Source organism: Mercenaria mercenaria, chromosome 1 (assembly GCF_021730395.1).
Source record: "Mercenaria mercenaria strain notata chromosome 1, MADL_Memer_1, whole genome shotgun sequence".
NCBI lineage: Eukaryota > Metazoa > Mollusca > Bivalvia > Venerida > Veneridae > Mercenaria > Mercenaria mercenaria.
Genome location: NC_069361.1, coordinates 109,903,222 through 109,926,584, shown reverse-complemented (window position 1 = coordinate 109,926,584; position 23,363 = coordinate 109,903,222). Strand labels below are relative to the sequence as shown.

The window sequence follows — 23,363 nt, the reverse complement described above, 5'->3', positions numbered from 1 at the left end:
GCGTAAGGTTTAAAATAAAGATACAAAAGCTGTCGATGTAGGATAATTTGCTACTTAAAAGATTGCACATATTTTTTAACAAGTATACTAACTCAGTGCTGTTATGGTCCTTTTGGGATCATGGAGTACATTCTCTTTTACTATAATAGAGTTCCAAGCCGGTTTCAAGCCGAAACTATCGGGTTTGAGGGAAGCTGCACTTTTCATTACATCTGATGAACAGACACGATCACCCCGAGTCTGCTATCAGGCTACTTGGTTGTGTTCTATGCTTCCAAAGGATCTTTTCACGGATTTTATAAGACTGTTTCGTTTACCATATTAAAATTATACTTTGTGTGTTAGATAGACGTACGTACGCTATGTGACTCATATTATGTGACTACACATATTTAACTATATCAGGGATTTTATAATATAATTAAAACCCTGCAAATATTGAGATGCGGACCCGATTAAGGTGACATATAAGGCTTCAAGTTATTTTATTATGTAATGAAGGTATAGAAACATACACATTTTGAAAAGGTCTTTTTTAAAAACCTCTAGCTCTAAACAGGTAAGATAAGACTTTTGAAATAATAAATTTAAAGGTCTTATAGTCATCATCAATTTTTGCCAAGTCTGTGACACATTTAATTCCCTCTAGCTCACACCGGCCCAGTGTGTTACACATCTAGTTCCAGCTACTATAACTTAACTGAAACTATTTTTAACTTCTGACGCTCGCATCCATAAAGTGTATAAACATCTCCTAAGCTGAATTTTAGCCAGGTCCCATATGGCATGGTATATAGAGTATAAAGGAGGTTACCCAGAGCTGTTAAACGTGGCCTATTTTTTTGTAGGTAGGCCTGATCAGTTAAGAGAGTTTAGAGAAATAAAAAAAAATACGTTTTTTTTTTGTTTTTTTTTTGTTTTTGTTTTTTTGTGAAAGAACCGGAACCTCGTGTGTTTGAAAAACAAAAATACTTTTTAGTTTGGGAGATATCAAGGCGCTTGGATGTTGCAGAATCTAATGAGCGTTTTACTGACAAAGATGGCAACACGAGAAGCAGAAGAAATATCTAATCTTTTATCAATTATCGCAGAAAAAGATCGTGAAATTGATCGCTTAAAGAATGTGAGTGTGCTTTTTACAAACAATCCTGTCTTTATAAATCATTAGTAAGATGGTAGTAAGCTTTTTTGAGACGTTGATATTTTTTAGGGATTTCGGATGTATTTATTTTTCGGATAAAAAGATTTATATATATACAGGTTTCAGTATTGGATTAATCTATCTATCTGCTGTTGACGTCAAACCCCTTGCAGGAACATAGATGTTCTGCGCATCAAAATCAAAAAGAGAAAGAAAATAGTGATATAAATTTTAGATTGGAAGAAACTAAAAATGAATTTGGTGATATAAAAAGGTTAAAACTTGAGTTTGCAGGATACATGTAACTAGGGCCAGACATGCTCTAGGCTGCAAACTGCAGCACTGATCTGCTCTAGGGTAGGGAGGTGGGCGACACTGGGGGGAAGTTTTTTCCAATGGTACATATAAGAAAACTTACAAGTATTAGTCAGCGGTTGCAGTAATTAACGTTTTTTTTAACCTATAACTTAGGGAATGGCCATAGCGGACACAGCAGGTCATTGGGGTCAGGTAATCTACGATTTGGATAGTGACCAGATCATGATGAATCTTATAGAAGAGTGATAACCTAGAATCTATACGCCTTAAATCCAGTCGACATTAGTTTTATAGAATCTTCTTGCCAATCTTTTTTTCAAAAACTAGTCACTTACAATAAGTTTTTCATTTCTACCATTTTAGGTTTATAATACTCTTCCTATTCTTACAACAGTGCTTTACTGGTACTGATGATAAAACCCGGACAGAAAATGAGGTTTTTTACCTGTAACTTTTTTATTTCTGCAAATTGTTATCAGTGGTTGATATCAAAATAAAGCTTAACATTTGCTGAAAACTTTACATAATTCAAATTTATATTTAGTAAGCAAACTTACATGAAGTGACGCCCTGAAAGTTGTATGTAAAATGTAGTAAAATTGGGACTGTACGAACGTTGACTGATGATAAATTCAACCACTTTGGCATTTACAAAATTTTCCTCATAGTATCATATTGAAACTTTCCCAAAAATGCTGTGCACAGCAGTCATTCCGGATCAAATAATAGAAAGTGACCCAATGTCAGGCCTTTATGTGTTGACAGTGAGTATGTGTAAAAGACACCCTCTTCCCCAGTAATTTTGGATAAATATTTTTAAACAGATAAATTTAAGTCATTTATTTATACAGAATATTTACCAATTTTGTTTTTGTTTACATCAGTTGGTGCTGTAAGTGGTTGCTATTAGATTGTGTGTTCAGTTATATAAATAACCAATTGCAGTCGAATATTTCCAAGGTGGTCAACTTTATCATCTGTCCAGGTTTATCATCAGTATCAGTAGGGTACAGTGAACTTGCCCTTTCCGAACCAGTTTTTAAATTTTTCTTGTTTTATTTCGTCAGGTTTATATTCAAAATATAAATTTCATCTTAAAAGCTGAAATTGTCTGAAATGGTTTTCTAATTACGTATCCACAACAACATAAAACTACAGTCTTGAAACGAATTTAACGAAAACTAAAATTATTTTATGTTAGGAATAGAAATAATCGCATTTAAGGCCAGTGTAAAGTAACTGTTTGGTTTCCATCAAACTATGTGGAAATATTATATAAGTTACCATTTTACCATTTATACACCATGTCAACAATGAATCTTTGGACAACCCTCTATAGAACTAGAAGTCTAGTAACTAGTTAATGCAGTTTAATCTGAACTATTGACGTCAAACAATGACTATTTAGCTCATGAGTTTGTCACATGTATACATACATAGAAATGACAAAATAACTGTTAAATAACATGTTAAAAACAAACCACATAGATAATTACATGTTAAACTTTATTAACGATTTACTCTGTTGAAGTTGCAAAGATGTTGGTTTAAATAAACAACTATATTGTTTATAAACACATCTCAATGACACATGCAGTGAATTAAACGATAGCCATGACATCCTTCTCTGGCATTTCTGAAATATGCTGTTTTAAAACAGTCATGTGGGCGGTCTTGTCCTTCGTGTGAATAAAATAGTCACATGGTATAATAATATCTCCGCCCTTTTCTTTAACATCTGGCCATGGGTAAAAATAATAACATAAATTAATATTTTGGACACATTGAATCAACAATTTTTTCTGCAATCTTTAAACAACATGCAGCAGAACAGAACTGCAAATGTGTGATTCGGAATACGCACAATGTATGCCATCTTTATTTCCTCTCGAGGCATCTCAATGGTCAAGTTGTTTTTAATGTGTCATATATGACTGGAAAGAGCGTAAAGTTTTCTTCTGTTTAATCTCTCTTTCCTTTCATTTTGTTAAAAAGTTGGAATGCAAGCGCCTCTTGAATCCGACACTTTTGTTTACATTCGTCAGATTTCCGCATACGAAAAATATATGGGCATTTGGACATGTTGCCCTTTTTGATCACTAGCTAAAATGAAAAGCTACCGGCTAAAGTTAATAATATTTAATTACACTATTAATATTTTACTAGCCAAAACTTACTGATTGATCTCTGTTAGTAGCCAGTCACAAACAAAAATATATTCTATTAGCTTAAAATAACTTGTGCCATTTCTGTTGAACAATAAAATATCATAAACATGAATGATAACATTCCTTTCATGAGCAAAATGTGTACCTTCAAAACAATTAAACTTTATTATTTAAAGCTCTGAAGACATTTGCTAATGTTTTATTATTGACCAGCTGAAATTAGCTAGTACATTTCAAACCCACTAGCTATTTTAAAATTCCACTAGCATTTAGCTTGTATGCTTGCCTAAATTTGAACCCTGAATAGGCGAGTTCACTGTATAGTGGATTTTAGTGTATAGAGGATAGGTTTAGAAATTTCATATCTAGACTTGAATTATTGTATAAATTTCATATCATTCTTTTACTGACATGCAGACAGATATTCTGACATACATTTTAAATGTTTGCTTTTTGTGTTATTTTTCATATGTCATCAGATGAAAATTCAAGCTATCCTCTACTGACTAAATCAGTGTGTGTGTAAAAAATGTCAGTAATTGAAATTAATTTTAAAGTATTTGATAGAAGTTTAAAAAGCTGAAAGTTTTTGTAAAGGTGATACCTTATTATTCTGATTTATAGTGAAAAATATATTGGAAAGTTTGTTTAGATGTGGATTTTAAACTAATAATGGAAAAAATTACCAAAGCTATCCTGTACACCCTAAATCAGGGCATATGTAAAATATGGCATGGAGAGAAAAAAAAAACACATGAATTTCTGTTTAAAAGCTGAATGTTTTGAAAAATATAGGTGTTTTCTGTCCAATATACAGAAAAAAACTACTAAATTTCATTTCTTTGAATTGGAATACAGGAAAAATTAGTTAGCTATCCGCTATACCGCTAAAGCACTGTAGTAAAGTTTTGGAAAGTCTAAGTGGGGTACAAATTTTTTAATCTGTACCTCAAGAATCTGATTCAAGAGATATGGATCCATATCCATAGACAAACCTGTTAGGGATTGTCTAGGAGAATGGTCCTCCTTTTTCCGGATATTATAGCCTTACTAAATGTTCGGCTTATCAGGATGGCTTATTTTATGATCTGATATTTTATAGTTGCTTGGATCCCTCTCATAAAACCTTACCCATATCTGCATTTTACTGTTAGGAAAACAAAGACATTAAAAAAATCCAGAAATGTCATAATAAAACTGGTCAGACTTACTTGCTCCAGTTGATTAAATATATTCATGTAAAAACTTCAAATGAGATTTTAGTTAAGGCATTAGTCTATGATTAGATGTGAAAAATCTAAAAAATACATATTTTCTTAAAAATCATAAAACTATGGTATGAGATATGGTTGAAAAGTCAAATCGATTTGAGTACATGTAAAATAACTTTCAATTTATTAAAATAAGATTAATTTCTTATCAGTGACCGAGTTTGGCACTTACAGATTTGTCAAATTTGTTTCACCATAATCTGGTTGACAAATCTCAGTATAGTTAAGTCATAATGACACCATTACTAAACTAAAGTTGAACCCACCTGTTTACTTTGGTTGCTCTTTATCCATCATGTTTGTAAAATCTAATATGGATGTCAAAAAGGAGTGCGAGTTTTGCACATAAGTATGTTTCTCAGAAACTATAAGGACAAACGCATTCAACTCTGCAGGTTGAAAACTAGTTGTTTACATAATAATGATGATATAAAAATGCTACTGACGAATAACAAGAAGAGGAAACCTGGCTAAGACTGGAAGGCTGTGAGCTTTTAAAGGCATTGACCTCCAGATTTTGGCTAAAATGATCATTCTTTAAAAATGAAGTTTTTAATCAGTTTTGAACATCAGAACATGAGTTTTTAGTTCACCATGAGCCAAAGGCTCATAGTGAGCTATTGTGACTGCTCAATGTCCGGCGTGCGGCATGCGTCGTCCGTCGTCCTTCCATCAACATTTCCTAAAAAAATCTACTTCTTGAAAACCACTGGGCAGAATTACACCAAACTTCACAGGAATGATCCTTGGGTGGCCCCCTTTCAAAATTGTTCAAAGAATTGAATTCCATGCAGAATTCTGGTTGCCATGGCAACTGAAAGGAAAAACTTTTAAAATCTTCTTTTCCAAAACCACAGGGCCTAGGGCTTTGATATCTGGTATGTAGCATCATCTAGTGGTCCTCTACCAAAATTATTCAAATTATCCCCCTAGGGTCAAATATGGCCCCACCCCGGGGGTCACATGGTTTATAAAGACTTATATAGGGAAAACTTTGAAAATCTTCTTGTACAAAACCACATGGCCTAGGGCTTTGATATTTGGTATGTAGCATCATCTAGTGGTCCTCTACCAAGATTATTCAAATTATCCCCCTAGGGTCAAATATGGCCCTGCCCCGGGGGTCACATGGTTTATATAGAGTTATATAGGGAAAACTTTGAAAATCTTCTTGTACAAAACCACATGGCCTAGGGCTTTGATATTTGGTATATAGCATCATCTAGTGGTTCTCTACCAAGATTATTCAAATTAACCCCCTAGGGTCAAATATGGCCCGGCCCCGGGGGTCGCAAGTTTTACAGAGACTTATATAGGAAAAAAGTTTAAAAATCTTCTTGTCTGAAACCACAACTCTCAGACCTTTGATATTTGGTTTGTAGCATTGTCTTATGGTCCTCAACCAAAATTTTTCAAATTGTATCCCTTTGGTGAATAGAGGCCCTGCCCTGGGGGTCCCAAGTTTTATATAGACTTATATAGGAAAAAGCTTTAAAAATCTTCTTGTCAGAAATCATACGACCTAGGCTTTTGATATGTGGTATGATGCATTGTCTAGTAGTCCTCTACCAAAATTGTTCAAATTATGCCCCTGGGGTTAAAAGAGGCCCTGCCCTGGGGTCACTTAGTTATTATGTGAGTTATATAGGAAAAATACTTAAAAAATCATCTGATCCTATTTCCAAGACTAATTATAATTACCTGATGACCCCAAGTAATATTATGATGTCACTTGATTGTGACCCTGATCCACTGACCTACTTACTTGTTTTTTAAGATACAGCCTTGAAATTTTGAAGACTTACACAGTTTTGCACACAAATCGTAAAACTGAATTTCATTGACCATGAATGTTACCTACTGACTTTCTTAACATTTTACCAGTTTGACATTTGAAACATGTAGCTCATATTACTCAGGTGAGCAATTCAGGGTCATCATGACCCTCTTGTTTTTATATGCCCCCCCATGTGAGGGGGGCACTTAGAGTTTCCCTTGTCCTTCCATCCATGTGTCCGTCCAAACTCACATTTGCATACTTAGGTGGCTATAGGAACAATAGGTAACTGTACTTTTTCTTTGATGTCATTCATTCCATAAGCTTTTGTATGGCTGTTTTCCTTTACATGACTAAAAGAACAATAGAGTAGCCACATATGTAGGAAATTCCGTCCATCTGAATTTGTATCATTCATATCTCTAAAAGTAATTTTGACACAGAGACATCAAACCTCACAGGATTATTCTGCAGGGGAAGCAGTGCACCAGGGGTTTTAATTGGAATCTCACACAGTCAGACCAGAGTTATGACCCTTAACTTAGTCTAAAATAGGCATAAAAAGGGCCTAAGTTTGTGTCGCATGTATCTCAAAAAATGTTTGTGACAATATTATGAAACATTACAGGAATATCATTTTGCATGTGCAGTTGTGCACATATATATCACTCAGACCAGAGTTATAGCCCTTGACCTAGTAAAGTTTATGTAACTTGTATCTCAAAAAGTATTTGACTTAGAAGTTTTGCATCAAGTGTTCTCTTTGGGAGTTTACTCAGCTAGGCCAGAGTTTTGGCCCTTCACTAACTGAAAATTACACATAAAGTTCTTAAGTTTGTGTTGCAAACAGCTTTAAAAAATATTGAACCTTGAGTCATAAAACCATGTACAGTGACAGGAGTGGGACGGCACCTATGTTCTTTGCCTTAATAAAATGGACACACATCTAGTTGTTTCTAAATTATCTTCAAAACACCAAATAATACAATAAGTGTGAATCAAAACCCGGTCGCAGCAGCAATTGAAATTTTCCTTGACCAATACACCATGGAGGAATATTGTTGTTAAATATAAAGCTTTATAATCAAGGCAATTTAGCTTCATTTAATACCCATTACAAACCCTTTTCAATTTCGAATGAAAATAGTAGTAAAAGCAACTAATTCAACAAGTTTCAAAGCCTTCTTAAGAAATATAACTATAATTTTCTTATGTCTAAAAAAATCTCTTGTTTTTGTTGTGGTACATTCTGGAGGTAAGTGCCTTTAAAATATTATCTCTGGATCTTTTCTTACTAAGATAAATTGTAATATATAATTTTAGTTAGAAACAGCGCCAAAAGAAGTCTATTCGGAATCTGATGTTGAAAACTTACAGAAGCCATGCCAGCATAAATCAAAATTGAGTAATGGTGAAATTTTGAGATACAGTAGACAGCTTATTTTACCTGAGATAGGTGTGAAAGGTATGCAGAGAATTTTATGCTCCCCCTTCAAAGGAGGCAGCCAGGTGGTATTTGTTTTGCTCCTGTTGGTCTGTCAGTATACACTTTTTTCTGATCAATAACTGCAGAACACTTTGGCAAATGTTGGTCAAGTTTTATAAGATGAAGAGGGGTATTTGGGGTTGTGGTCACAATAAAAAAAAAGTGTATAGATTTTCTCAACTTTTGATGAAAATTTCTCTCCAACTGTGGATAAAAAATGTTGGACATATTTAATCAAAATTTGGCCAGATTTCTTATCAAAATATTAGTTTCCATCAACAAAAGATTTATTGAATCATTCCCAACAGTTATTTGCACACTTACATGTGAAATATTTTGCCAAAAGTTGCAGATTTTCTTTTGTCACCTTTTTTTTAGCAAACTGTCCAAAGCTTGTTTTGATGCTCTTACACTTTATCTCAGTTATTACAATGATGATCAGACTTACTGTGGTTGATTCAGATCATCACTCATATCATATGACACAAGGTCTGTTACTCTATCCCCAATACTTGCTTAACTATTGGAAGAATAGAGAACTTCTCAATTGCACCATCTCTTCCTAACTGCTGCCCCTTTTATCAATGGAACTTGTCTTATTAAAGGGCTGACATCTGTTAGCTTGGGGTCAGGTATCCTTAAGGTCATAGTCACTGAGGTCAAATATTGTAATGGTGCAGTTTACATCTTTATGGCAAGCTTCTCAATGTCACTGTATCTTCTTAACCTATTATCATAAAACCCTTAGTAATAGATAGACATCTTGTAGTTTAGGGTCATGTATCCTGAAGTTTAAGGTCACTGGGGTTAGATGATTAATGTTTTATGGCACGCTTCTAAATTTCACTTATATTTATTAGTCCCCTACTGGTTGAAAACCAGTTTCGGGGACTATAGGAATGCACTTTTCCGTCATTCCGTCCGTCCGTCCGTCCGTCCGTCTGTCCGTCCGTCCGTCCGCAATTTCGTGTCCGGTCCATAACTCTGCCATCCATGAAGGGATTTTAATATTACTTGGCACAAATGTTCCCCATGATGAGACGACGTGTCATGCGCAAAACCCGGACCTCTAGCTCAAAGGTCAAGGTCACAATTGGAGGTCAAAGGTCAACAGGGCTTTTTTCCTGTCCGGTCCACAACTCTCCCATCCTTGAAGGGATTTTAGTAATACTTGGCACAAATGTTCCCCATGATGAGATGATGTGTCATGCGCAAATCCCGGACCCCTAGCTCAAAGGTCAAGGTCACAATTGGAGGTCAAAGGTCAACAGGGCTTTTTTCCTGTCCGGTCCATAACTCTCCCATCCATGAAGAGATTTTAATATTACTTTGCACAAATGTTCCCCATGAGGAGACGACGTGTCATGCGCAAAACCTGGACCCCTAGCTTAAAGGTCAAGGTCACAATTGGAGGTCAAAGGTCAACAAGGCTTTTTTCCTGTCCGGTCCATAACTTTCCCATCTATGAAGGGATTTTAATATTACTTGGCACAAATGTACCTCATTATAAGACGATGTGTCATGCACAACTTTCAGACCCCTAGCTCAAAGGTCAAGGTCACACTTAGCAGTCAAATGTTAACATAGCATGAACAGGGTCTGTTTCGTGTCCGGTCCATAACTCTGACATTCATTAAGGAATTTTAATATCACTTAGCACAAGTGTTCCCCATGATGAGACGACGTGTCATGCGCAAATCCCAGACCCCTAGCTCAAAGGTCAAGGTCACAATTGGGGGTCAAAGGTCAACAGAGTTTTTTTTCCTGTCCCGTCCATAACTCTGCCATCCATGAAGGGATTTTAATATTACTTGGCACAAATGTTCCCCATGATGAGACAACATGTCATGCGCAAAGCCCAGACCCTTAGCTCAAAGGTCAAGGTCACAATTGGAGGTCAAAGGGCAATAAGGTTTTTGCCCTGTCCGATCCAGAACTCTGTCATCCATCAAGGGATTACAATATTACTTGGCATAAATGTTTCCCATGATGAGACGACGTGTCATGCGCAACACCCAATACCCTAGCTTAAATGTCAAGGTCACACTTTGAGATCAAAGGTCAAGAGGATTTTTTCCTGTCCGGTCTATAACTTTGTCATGCAAAGCAGGATTTAGATATCAGTTGGCACAAATATTCCCCTGGATGAGACAACATGTCATGCGCAAGAACCAGGTCCCTAGGTCTAAGGTCAAGGTCATATTTAGAGGTCAAAGGTCAAATTCAAGAATGACTTTGTACGGGACATTTCTTCTTCATGCATGGAGGGATTTTGATGTAACTTGGACCAAATGTTCACCACCATGAGGCACCCTTGTTTTTAGAATTACGTCCCTTTGTTTTTACTATAAATAGATTTTATTGTAACTTTTTTATTACTGGCGGTAGAGAAAAATCGAGACCACTTTTCTGTGGTACAGCATGCATGTTACATCCAATTTTTAGGTGTCTTTTGACCTATCTCTACCTGGTAAAGAGTTTCTTGTGGACTTGTATTATATAGATTTTTTTTTTTTTTTTTTTTTTTTTTTTTTTTTTTTTTTAAAGATTAATTTCCCTTTGTTGTTACTATAAATAATTTACATGATAACATTTTTATAATCAGCCAAAAAAATTCAATATGAAAACAACTGTAGGTTTTTATATATATAAATTTTAATCCAAGTGTTTTGTTATAACATATTGTATATATAGTACAATATTGTTTATACATCATTGACAGATATCAGTTCATTATGTTATACTGCAGTAGAGAAAATTAGGTGCCTTCCAGTAGGGGACTTTGTATTGCATGGCAATACTTCATTCACTTGTTAATAATGTTTCTTAGTACAACTATCCTTCAAACCCCACTGCCTTTGCAACCAGTGCAGGCTGATCATGGTCTGCACTGTTCGCTATTAAATCAGTAAAGTTTCATTGAAAACCCCTTTAAAAAACTAAATGGTACTGTCCAAAAAGACCTGAAACTAATTTTAAATTAAAGGGATTTCTATAACTAATGGTAATAGATGTGATGATGATAAAGGCTTTTTTTTGTGTGCAAGCATAAACAATAAAAAAAGCAGAATGAAGCAAAAGGGTACAGATGATATATCATTCTAAAGAGATTTTGATTGTAATTCTTTTTGCAGGACAGGTATCACTGAGTAATACATCAGTTCTGATTGTTGGTGCCGGAGGTCTTGGTTGTCCTGCAGGAGTGTATCTTGCAGCAGCTGGAATAGGTATGTACACATTGTGATGGAATGTATCCTAGAATACTTGTGTATATTTTGTCACCCATTGCATCTTACAGCTGCTGGAATATACAGTCAAACCTGTGTCAAGCAGCCGGCCAAGGAAGCCATACAATGTGGTGGTTTAAGTCAGATGACTGCTATAACAAGTTGAAATGAGAACAGAGTCAATTTGGGATTTTAGCCAAAAGGCTACCAAAGGTAAGTGGCTGTGTAATACAGGTGGCTGCTAAGGCCGGTTCAGTTGTATATACCTTGTCATAGTGTCACTGGTGCTGGAAGTCCTGGTTTTTTTGCAGCAGTATATCTTGCAGCAGCTGGAATAGGTATGTACACATTGCTACTGACATACGAGTATGGCAAGCCAATTGTCCAGTAATTACGTGAACCCTAGTTTACGGTCGAAAAACTAGGATGAACGATCGATAAACTAGGTTTTTCGAACGTAAAACTAGGTTTTTCGAATACTAACCTATATTTTCGAGCAAAAACATAGGATAACGCTATGAACCATAGTTCACGCTTGTAAATGTAGGTTCACGATTGTAAACCCCAGTTCACGGTCGTAAACATAGGTTCACGTTCATAAACTATGGTTTACGAGCGTGAACCGGGGTTTACGAGCGTAAACATAGGATAACAATCGTAAACATAGGATAACGACCGAAACTCATAGTTCAATCGAGAAACCTTGTTTATCAAACGTAAATCATGGTTTACGGTCGATATATTAGGATTATAGAATCAAAAATGAATTTCGGGCGTGAACATGGGTTTACAACCATGAACCTATGTTTACGACTGTGAACCATAGTTTACAGACCTGAACCTATATTTTCAAGTGTGAACCTATGTTTACGAATGTGAACTTGGGTTTACGAGTGTGAACTTAGGTTTACGTTCGATAAACCAGGTTTTTCAAACGTAAAACCAGGTTTTTCAAATACTAACCTATTGTTTCGAGTGAAAACATAGGATAAACGACAGTTCACGCTCGTAAACGTAGGTTCACATTTGTAAACCCAAGTTTATGGTCGTAAACATAGGATAACGACCGAAATTCATAGTTCAATCGAGAAACCTAGTTTATCGAACGTAAACTATGGTTTACGATTGATATACTAGGATTATGAAATCAACTATCAATTTCGGTCATGAACCTATAATTACGAGCATGAACCTAGGTTTACGGCCGTGAACTACAGTTTACCTACGTAAAACCGTGTTTATCGATTTGTAACTATATGGCAAGCCAATAGTCCAATAATTACGTGAACCCTAGTTCACAGTCGAAAAACTAGGATTAACGATCGATAAACTAGGTTTTTCGAACGTAAAACTAGGTTTTTCGAATACTAACCTATATTTTCGAGCGAAAACATAGGATAACGCCATAAACCATAGTTCACGCTCGTAAATGTAGGTTCACGATTGTAAACCCCAGTTCATGGTCGTAAACATAGGTTCACGTTCGTAAACAATGGTTTACGAGCGTGAACCGGGGTTTACGAGCGTAAGCATAGGATAACGATCGTAAACATAGGATAACAACCTAAACTCATAGTTCAACCGAGAAACCTAGTTTATCAAAAGTAAACCATGGTTTACGGTCGATATATTAGGATTATAGAATCAACAATGAATTTCGGGCGTGAACATGGGTTATGGCCATGAACCTATGTTTACGGGCGTGAACCTATGTTTACGACCGTGACCCATAGTTTACGGACTTGAACCTATATTTTCGAGCGTGAACCTTTGTTTACAATTGTGAACTTGGGTTTACGAGTGTGAACTTAGGTTTACGTTCGATAAACCAGGTTTTTCAAACATAAAACCAGGTTTTTCAAATACTAACCTATTGTTTCGAGCAAAAACATAGGATAACGTCATAAACCATAGTTCACGCTCGTAAACATAGGTTCACGTTCTTAAACCCAAGTTTACGGTTGTAAACATAGGATAACGACCGAAATTCATAGTTCAATCGAGAAACCTAGTTTATCGAACGTAAACCTGGGTTCACGAGCATAAACTGTGGTTTACGCCCGGTATCTGATGTTTTCATTCGAAAATATAGGTTAGTATTTGAAAAACCTAGTTTTACGTTCGAAAAACCTAGTTTATCGATCGTTAATCCTAGTTTTTCAACCGTGAACCAGGGTTCATGTAATTATTGGACAGTTGGCTTGCCATATATGAGGGCCATCCAATAAGTTCTGATAATGGTCCCATATCTTTTTCATCTTATATCGCAAAGTAATAAAACATGGCATGCATGGCCATTAACTATTACGCTATTAATTGACGCCGAATACGTGCATGTGCGTCATATGACGTCATCATGCTGTGACGTCATTTAGACGTCGCTTTAGCGGTAAGCCAAGCTGAACAGCGTGCGTACATAAAAATTGAGTTTTTGAGAGGGAAAACAGGAAAGGAAAGCCATGAAAATTTATCAGAAGCTTGTGGTGGAACTGCAGTGTCATTTAATACAGTTTATAGGTGGATAAGATGTTTTGCTGAAGAAAATTTTGACATTTCTGATTACCCCTGCAGCGGACGACCGATCGCAGCTACAGACAAGTTTCATGTTGAAAAAGTAAAGAAACTTTTGGATGAAGATAGACGTTATAGATGTGAGGAGTTAGCTGAGGGTGTTGGAATTACTCATGGATCAGTTCATACGATATTTTAAACGAGTCATTTGAAAATGTGGCGGGTTTCTGCGAGGTGGGTCCCTCATCACTTGAATCAAGACCAAATGACAAACAGGGTAGTAGTTGCAGAAAAACACTTAAAGCGGTATGAAGATGAAAGTGATAGGTTCCTAAATCATATTGTTGCTATAGGTGAGACGTGGTTACGAAGCTATGAACCTGAATTGAAATCACAATCTTCCGAATGGCATACTCCTGGGTCACCAAGGCCTGCAAAATTCTGACGAAAACAGGGAAATTTGAAACAGCTGGCAATTATGGCATATGATAATGGTGGTGTATTGGCCACAGACTATGTTCCCCTTGGACAGACAGTTAACGGAACGTATTATGCAAAAAATTTGCAAGAGAAATTGAGGCCAGCTATACGTAAAATGCGGTAATCCGAAGCAGGGGTCAATACTTTGAAGGAATATAGTACAGGTATGACACTATTTGTTATAATTTGTTCACTATAAGACCATTATCAGAACTTATTGGATGACCCTCGTATGTTGACTGTGAATGTATATTGTTGTATGCATCATAAAGAATTAAACAAGTGTATTTTGTTGCAAGACTCATGTTTAATGTTATGAATGCCCTTTTCTTTGGCCTATGAAATATTATTCTTCTAAGCAGTTGCAGAGAGGAATATGACTGTAGTGCAAAATAGTAGTATGAAATAAAATATGAGCCGTGCCATGAGAAAACCAACATAGTGCGTTTGCAACCAGCATGAATCCAGACCAGCCTGCGCATCCGCGAAGTCTGATCAGGATCCATGCTGTTCACTTTTTTTCTAATTGCAATAGGCTTTGAAAGCGAACAGCATGGATCCTGACCAGACAGCGCAGATGCGCAGGCTGGTCTGGATTCATGCTGGTCACAAATGCACTATGTTGGTTTTCTCATGGTGCGGTTATATGTTACATATAGCAATGCATCAAGATCAGTCTTACAATTTCAGTATGTGTAGTTGTTGTATGTAAACTTAATTATTTACAGCCTTTGATATATGTTGTATGAAGAGGTGGTGGTTATATTTCAGGTTGTCTCGGATTGGTTGATTATGATGAGGTGGAGTTGAGTAACCTGCACAGACAAATTCTCCACTCTGAGGCCAAGGTCGGTGTACAGAAAAGTCTATCAGCAGCTCAAGCCTGTAATGGGTATTTATATCTATATTATCTTTTATAAAGATTTTATATATTTAGGATATTCTTTTATTTTCACAAAATCCATTATATTTATCCATCATTGCAAATGGGGACAATCAGTATTCAAATCACTCTGCATCCGTGGTCCGTCGTCCGTCTGTTAACAATTTCTCATCGCATCTCCTCAGAAACAACTGGGAGGGTTTTGACCAAACTTTGAATGATGTATTTATATTTATATTTATTATTTTTAAATGAGTTATGGCCCTTTGTTTATTTTTATAATTTACATAGATTTATATAGGGAAAAACTTTGAAACACTTCTTGTCCAAAACCACAGGGCCTAGGGCTTTGATATTTTGTATGTGACATCATCTAGTGGTCCTCTATTAAGGTTGTTCAATTTATTCCCCTAGGGTCAAATATGACCCCGCCCTGGGGGTCACATGGTTTACATAGACTTATATAGGGAAAAACTTTGAAAATCTTCTTGTCCATAACCTACAACATTCAAATTTGGACCACATGTATAGTTTTGAGTGGCAAGATGAACCTTGACATGAGTTGACCTTGATCTTGACCAAGTGACCTACTTTCACATTTTTGTAGCTACAGCCTTCAAATTTGGACCACATGCATAGGTTTGTGTACCGAAACAGACTTTGACCTTGACATTGACCTAGTGACCTACTTTCACATTTTTGAAGGTACAGGTTTCAAATTTGGACCACATGCATAGTTTTGTGTTCCTAAATGAAATTTGACCTTGATTTTGACCTAGTGACCTACTTTCACATTTCTCAAGCTACAGCCTTCAAATTTGGACCACATGCATAGTTTTGTATACCAAAATGAAATTTGACCTTGAAATTGATCTAGTGACCTACTTTCACATTTCTCAAGCTACAGCTTTCAAATTTGGACCACATGCATGGACCACATGCACAGTTTTGTGTACCGAAATGAACTTTGACCTTGATTTTGACCTTGAGCTAGTCTTGAAATTTGGAACATTCAAAAATGGCTCAATGGTGGGCGCCAAGATCACTCTGTGATCTTTTGTCATGCATACCATGAGCAGTGACAGGTTTGTGAAAATCAATAAATTTTGTATTTAATTCATTCTTATAGCTGAAAATAAGATGTTTCATGAGAAAATATATAGCTTCTACTGTACCAAGTAATGTTATGCGCAGTGATGAAGTTATGATTAGTGTGAGATTGTTAATATAGCTAGAGTAGGATAAAATTATTGAGATTTCAATGAGATTGGCTGAAAACTATCGCATCTTTTAAAGTAATGTATATTGCAATTTTATCTAACACTATGCATTGTTTTTATCAATATTAGCATGAACTTTATATGGTCACTGGTTTGTTCTGTCAGTAGAAGACAAACCACTTTAAAATCAGAGTGTGTGTTGCTTTAAAAGAGAGTGAAAAATAAATATTAACCAGGAATCTGAGTTGAAAATAATATTGGTTGAAATTCTACTTTTTAGTGTTCTACTGCTAGCTCATCCCGTCCAAACTCACAGGAATCCTGTCAAGATTCATTAGATATCTTTGTCTCTGACTTACTAACAGGGTTCCCACGCTTCCTGGAAAACTGGAAAAGTCCTTGAATTTTTCATTTCATTTTCAAGGCCTTGAATGTACTTGAATTTTGAAGAAAGAGCAAAAAACCTGGAAAAAGTCGGGAATTTTGTTCTTTCTGTATGCTCAATATTGTATTCAAATAGAGAAACACAGGCATTGCTATCCCTGTTCTTGAAAAATTCGCAACTTTCAACTCTTCACATCAGTTAAGATTTTAGTGGTGTTACACATACTTAGTCGTAGTTATCTTTCTTTGTAAAGTGTCTGGTAATTAAGATGAAAGAAAAACGTGGCACACTTTGAAAAACGATTTCTTTCCTACAAAGAAGAGAAATTGGCAAAACTAGTGTAAAATACAACTTCAAAAGTCTGAAAATTGACAATAAATTGGTATTGCCAGTTGACGCAGCAGCATTGTCCATGAGATTTCATAAATTGAATTCTTTAAACTTATTTTGAGCAAATAACTTTTGGTTATGGTTAAAAATTTCCTTGTAAACAAGTTTTTTAGTTGCAGTTTATTACTTAAATGTTCTAGGAATAAGTTAGTTGAATTAATAAAATGGTAATATGAGTCCTCTTTTTTAGTTTGATTAAAATTACAAGTATTATACCCCCACCGATGAAGTTCAAAGGAGGTATATTGGAGTCTGTCCATCTGTCCATTTATGTCTGTCCATGATTCTTTTGAACCTAACTCTAAACTGTTTGAAGAGTTTTGTTAAAACTTTACAGACTGGTAGTATATGACATGAGGATGCAAGATAATATAGCAAAGGGGAGATAACTCAGACCTAGATAGTTTCCATTATGTCTCTTAAACAGTACTACTTTAACCAAGTGACAGTGAGCGAGGCAGAAGTATTCATCCCCTTTAGGGATAGCTCTAGCTTATTTTCTTCAAGTTCTAGCACCTATTAAAGATCTTTGAGGTAGTGAAAGAATTTCACTTCTGACGGGACTTGAACCTACAATGTCTGGATCAGGTTTAGGCGCTCTACCTTTGAACCACGAGGCGCTCTATTAGTCCTTAAATTTTGTGAAAATGTCCTGGAAAAGTCCTTGAAAAGTCCTTGAATTATTCCCACAGAAAAGAGTGGGAAACCTGTACTAAGCCACATGACTTCTGAAGTTCAGAGCCATAGCTAGCTAAAATCTGATCTTCGGACTAAGTTCTTGTATATTATCTAGCTACATTTTGTAGACTTCGAATCACTTGCTCCTCAACAAAGTGTGTTTCGAAACCTTGCATGGGGATGTACAATTCTTTCATGAGAAGAAGCCATCCAGCTTGTTTGCAGACGGTTGGTGATTCTAGCCAGATATTTGCTTGTATGTGAAATATTGTAAGTGGCACCTAGGGTCTTTCTCCACCATAAAAAACTGGAAAGTCATAGATCCAACAAACATATTTTATATATTGTTTCTAGGTTTTTCTTTTTTGGAGATCATGTTGTGTCTTATTGGGTTTTATCTTGAGAATAGTCGTGAAGTTTTAGCTATCATATTTACAGATTGAACTCCTTTGTCAAGTGTGTACCATATCATCTGCCTTTGAACAGCTCTAATGCTCTAAAGATTATCAAACTGTATCCTTTTATGCTCTATTCTTAGTTTATATCAAATAGAATCTTAATGTTTTTATTACTTTGTCATTTTTAACAATTCAGGTATAATATGGACTACCAGAATGTAAGGAAATATAAAAGCTGTGAAAGAATCAACTGATCACCAGAAGGAAGCTGGATGATCAGACTCAGATTTCATTTTTTAAGAAACATTATGCAGGAGAAGCATGCTTTAATACATGTATATTTAAATATGCCTCAGAGGTCAAACTCTGATGTGATGTCAGTGCTACCCTGGTTTAATGAAATAAACTGTTTTTTGTATTAAAATTAGGTATTACCTTAACATAAGTAAGATATGACATTGTACTAGATTGTACTGACAATGTTGCTACCAGATACCTACTCAATGATGCATGTGTACTGGCTGGGAAACCTCTTGTCTCCGGAAGTGCTCTCAGGTTTGAGGGACAGGTAATATATATTTTTTTTTTGTTAGATGAAATTGATATAAGATTAATTTAACGTGATGCCTTTGTACTGGCTGGTAAACCTCATGAATGTAGATTCTGGAAATGCTCTTAGGTTTAAAGGGCCTGTGAACTTTTACCTCAGTTTTATGCTGTAATTGCTGAAACAGTAACATATCTATCATACATTATGAAAATTCATTTACTGCTTTTTCAGTTACATAGCTAACTGTTGAGAGCCCACACAGTTTTTAAAGATATTTTTTTCAGAAAAGGGATTTTTTTAGCTCACCTGTCACAGAGTGACAAGGTGAGCTTTTGTGATCGCGCGGTGTCCGTCGTCGGTCGTGCGTCCGTGCGTCCGTAAACTTTTGCTTGTGACCACTCTAGAGGTCACATTTTTCATGGGATCTTTATGAAAGTTGGTCAGAATGTTCATCTTGATGATATCTAGGTCAAGTTCGAAACTGGGTCACGTGCCATCAAAAACTAGGTCAGTAGGTCTAAAAATAGAATAACCTTGTGACCTCTCTAGAGGCCATATATTTCACAAGATCTTCATGAAAATTGGTCAGAATGTTCACCTTGATGATATCTAGGTCAAGTTTGAAACTGGGTCACGTGGATTCAAAAACTAGGTCAGTAGGTCTAAAAATAGAAAAACCTTGTGACCTCTCTAGGGGCCATATTTTTCATGAGATCTTCATGAATATTGGTCAGAATGTTTACCTTGATGATATCTAGGTCAAGTTCGAAACTGGGTCACCTAGGGTCAAAAACTAGGTCATTAGGTCTAAAAATAGAAAAACCTTGTGACCTCTCTAGAGGCCATATTTCTCAATGGATCTTCATGAAAATTGGTCAGAATGTTCACCTTGATGATATCTAGGTCAAGTTCGAAACTGGGTCACGTGGGGTTAAAAACTAGGTCAGTAGATCTAAAAATAGAAAAACCTTGTGACCTCTCTAGAGGCCATATTTTTCATGAGATCTTCATGAATATTGGTCAGAATGTTCACCTTGATGATATCTAGGTCAAGTTCGAAACTGGGTCATGTGGGGTCAAAAACTAGGTCAGTAGATCTAAAAATAGAAAAACCTTGTGACCTCTCTAGAGGCCATATTTCTCAATGGATCTTCATGAAAATTGGTGAGAATGTTCACCTTGATGATATCTAGGTCAAGTTCGAAACTGGGTCACGTGGGGTCAAAAACTAGGTCAGTAGGTCTAAAAATAGGAAAACCTTGTGACCTCTCTAGAGGCGATATTTTTCAATGGATCTTCATGAAAATTGGTCAGAGTGTTTACCTTGAAGATATCTAGGTCAAGTTTGTAACTGGGTCACGTGGGGTTAAAAACTAGGTCAGTAGATCTAAAAATAGAAAAACCTTGTGACCTCTCTAGTGGCCATATTTTTCATGAGATCTTCATGATTATTGGTCAGAATGTTCACCTTGATGATATCTAAGTCAAGTTCGAAACTGGGTCACGTGGGGTTAAAAACTAGGTCAGTAGGTCTAAAAATAGAAAAAACCTTGTGACCTCTCTAGAGGCCATATTTCTCAACGGATCTTCATGAAAATTGGTGAGAATGTTCAGCTTGATGATATCTAGGTCAGGTTTGTAACTGGGTCATGTGCGGTCAAAAACTAGGTCAGTAGGTCGAAAAATAGAAAAACCTTGTGACCTCTCTAGAGGCCATATTTTTCATGAGATCTTCATGAAAATTGGTGAGAAAGTTCACCTTGATGATATCTAGGTCAAGTTTAAAAGTGGGTCACGTGCCTTCAAAAACTAGGCCATTAGGTCAAATAATAGAAAAACCTTGTGACCTCTCTAGAGGCCATATTTTTCAATGGATCTTCATGAAAATTGGTCAGAATTTTTTATCTTGATGATATCTAGGTAACATGTGCTCAAAAACTAGGTCACTATGTCAAATAATAGAAATAATGACGTCATACTCAGTTCAACACTGGGTCATGTGGGGATAGGTGAGCGATTCAGGACCATCATGGTCCTCTTGTTTCATTTTACTACATGTAACATTTATTTTTCATACTACAACATTCTGTATTGACTTGGTATGATTTTTAATACAGTTGACAGTATACAATCACAAGGGTGGTCCATGTTACAGATGTTTATACCCGAAGCCCCCACCTCCAGAGACTGTTACTAACTGCTCTGATGGTGGCGTTCTTGGAGTCAGTAAGTATTTCATTATTTTACAAAGTGTCAAGTCAGACTAGTTCATGGTAAGGTTATAGTATACGATCCAGTCAGTCCATGGCAATGTTTTTTTTTTTAGTCCTGTCAGGTCAGTCAAGATTATTTAGGGTCCTGTAAGACAAGTCCATGCAAGGTTATTTAGGATCATGTCAAACCAGTCCATGGCAAGGTTATGTACTGTCCTGTATACCCAGTCCACGGCAAGGTTATTTAAGTCCTGTAAGACAAGCCCATGGCAAGGTTATTTAGGGTCATGTCAAACCAGTCCATGGCAAGGTTATGTAGTGTCCTGTATACCCAGTCCATGCAAGGTTATTTAAGTCCTTTCAGACCAGTTCATGGCAAGATTATTTATCGTCCTTTCAGATCAGTTTATGCAAGGTTATTTAGTGCCCTGTCAGACCACTTCATGGCAAGATTATTAATGTCCTGTCAGATCAGTCCAATGCAAGGTATTTAGCATCCTATCAGATCAGTTTATGGCAAGGTATTTAGCATCCTGTCCGAGTCTGAGACCCGTCCAAGGCAAGGTATTTAGCATCCTGTCAGAGCAGTCCAATGCAAGGTATTTAGCATCCTGTCAGAACAGTCCAAGGCAAGGTATTTAGTATCCTGTCAGAGCAGTCCAATACAAGGTATTTAGCATCCTGTCAGAACAGTCCAAGGCAAGGTATTTAGCATCCTGTCAGACCAGTCCAATGCAAGGTATTTAGTATCCTGTCAGAGCAATCCAATACAAGGTATTTAGCATCCTGTCAGAACAGTCCAAGGCAAGGTATTTAGCATCCTGTCAGACCAGTCCTATGCAAGGTATTTAGCACCCTGTCAGACCAGTCCAATGCAAGGTATTTAGCATCCTGTCAGACCAGTCCAAGGCAAGGTATTTAGCATCCTGTCAGACCAGTCCAAGGCAAGGTATTTAGCATCCTGTCAGACCAGTCCAATGCAAGGTATTTAGCATCCTGTCAGACCAGTCCAAGGCAAGGTATTTAGCATCCTGTCAGAACAGTCCAGTGCAAGGTATTTAGCATCCTGTCAGGCCAGTCCAGTGCAAGGTATTTAGCATCCTGTCAGACCAGTCCAATGCAAGTTATTTAGCATCCTGTCAGAGCAGTCCAATACAAGGTATTTAGCATCCTTTCAGAGCAGTCCAATACAAGGTAGTTAGCATCCTGTCAGAGCAGTCCAATGCAAGGTTTTTAGCATCCTGTCAGAGCATTCCAATACAAGGTATTTAGCATATTTAGCGTCCTGTCAGACCAGTCCAAGGCAAGGTATTTAGCATCCTGTCAGATCAGTCTAAGGCAAGGTACTTAGCATCCTGTCAGATCAGTCCAGTGCAAGGTATTGAGCATCCTGTCAGATCAGTCTAAGGCAAGGTATTTAGCATCCTGTCAGATCAGTCCAATGCAAGGTATTTAGCATCCTGTCAGAGCAGTCCAATGCAAGGTATTTAGCATCCTATTAGACCAGTCCACATCAAGGTTCTAAGGGAGCACAGTGTGATCAGGTATAATAAGTGTGCATCAATTACCTAGAAATTTTATAAAATATTTATTTGAAATAACATAATGATGTTTAATTTTATCAAAGAACAGAGCATTATTTTCACAAGTAATTTCTTTAGGAAGAAAATATATTAAAGTGGAATTATGGGCATTTTTCCAGTAAAAATCCAGCTGAAATAGATGTGTGTATAAAAAGGGTGGAGGAAATTATAGCTTTTAACCCAATATACCAGACTCTTCCTGTGTGAGTACGAAATCGTAACTTTCCAAATATGATATTTTCTTATTTGACTGGGGCAGTCTTTTTAAGAAAAGTGAAACTGCATGCAGGAGTTGCTTCCCTTCAACTTCAGAAATCTCTACCTATAGGTAAGCACTGCTTAGAAGATTGAAGGAAAAATGATTTTATTGTGCCCCCCCATGAGTGGTTGGGGCATATAGATTTGCTCTTGTCCATGCGTCCTTCCGTCCGTCCGAAGTTCGTGACACGCCTAGCTCAAAAAGAATTTGATATAAATTAATGAAACCTTGCATGAGTCTTTATCTGATATGAACTTGCGCACCTTCTATTTTTCGTCTGGCTCCGCCCCCTAATTTTAGAGTTATGGCCCCTGAAATAGTCAAAAATGCACATTTTCACCTTGTGACACGCCTAGCTCAAAAGTATTTGATATAGATTCATGAAACCTTGCATGAGTCTTGTTCATGATATAAACTTGCGCACA

At 36.5% G+C, this 23,363-nt stretch overlaps 1 protein-coding gene across 1 annotated transcript in view; it reads left to right on the top strand.

Annotated features, from left to right (window-relative positions):
* Positions 1 to 876: 876 nt before the first annotated feature.
* Positions 877 to 23,363, top strand: part of LOC123526781 (adenylyltransferase and sulfurtransferase MOCS3-like) — a 34,974-nt gene continuing 12,487 nt past the window's right edge. The window contains exons 1-7 of the mRNA XM_053520348.1: positions 877 to 1,123; positions 7,999 to 8,140; positions 11,296 to 11,388; positions 15,151 to 15,271; positions 18,374 to 18,448; positions 18,784 to 18,901; positions 21,001 to 21,109. Of these exons, the coding sequence (XP_053376323.1) occupies positions 1,004 to 1,123; positions 7,999 to 8,140; positions 11,296 to 11,388; positions 15,151 to 15,271; positions 18,374 to 18,448; positions 18,784 to 18,901; positions 21,001 to 21,109 (778 nt within the window). The 5' untranslated portion in view covers positions 877 to 1,003. The remainder of the gene's footprint in view (positions 1,124 to 7,998; positions 8,141 to 11,295; positions 11,389 to 15,150; positions 15,272 to 18,373; positions 18,449 to 18,783; positions 18,902 to 21,000; positions 21,110 to 23,363) is intronic.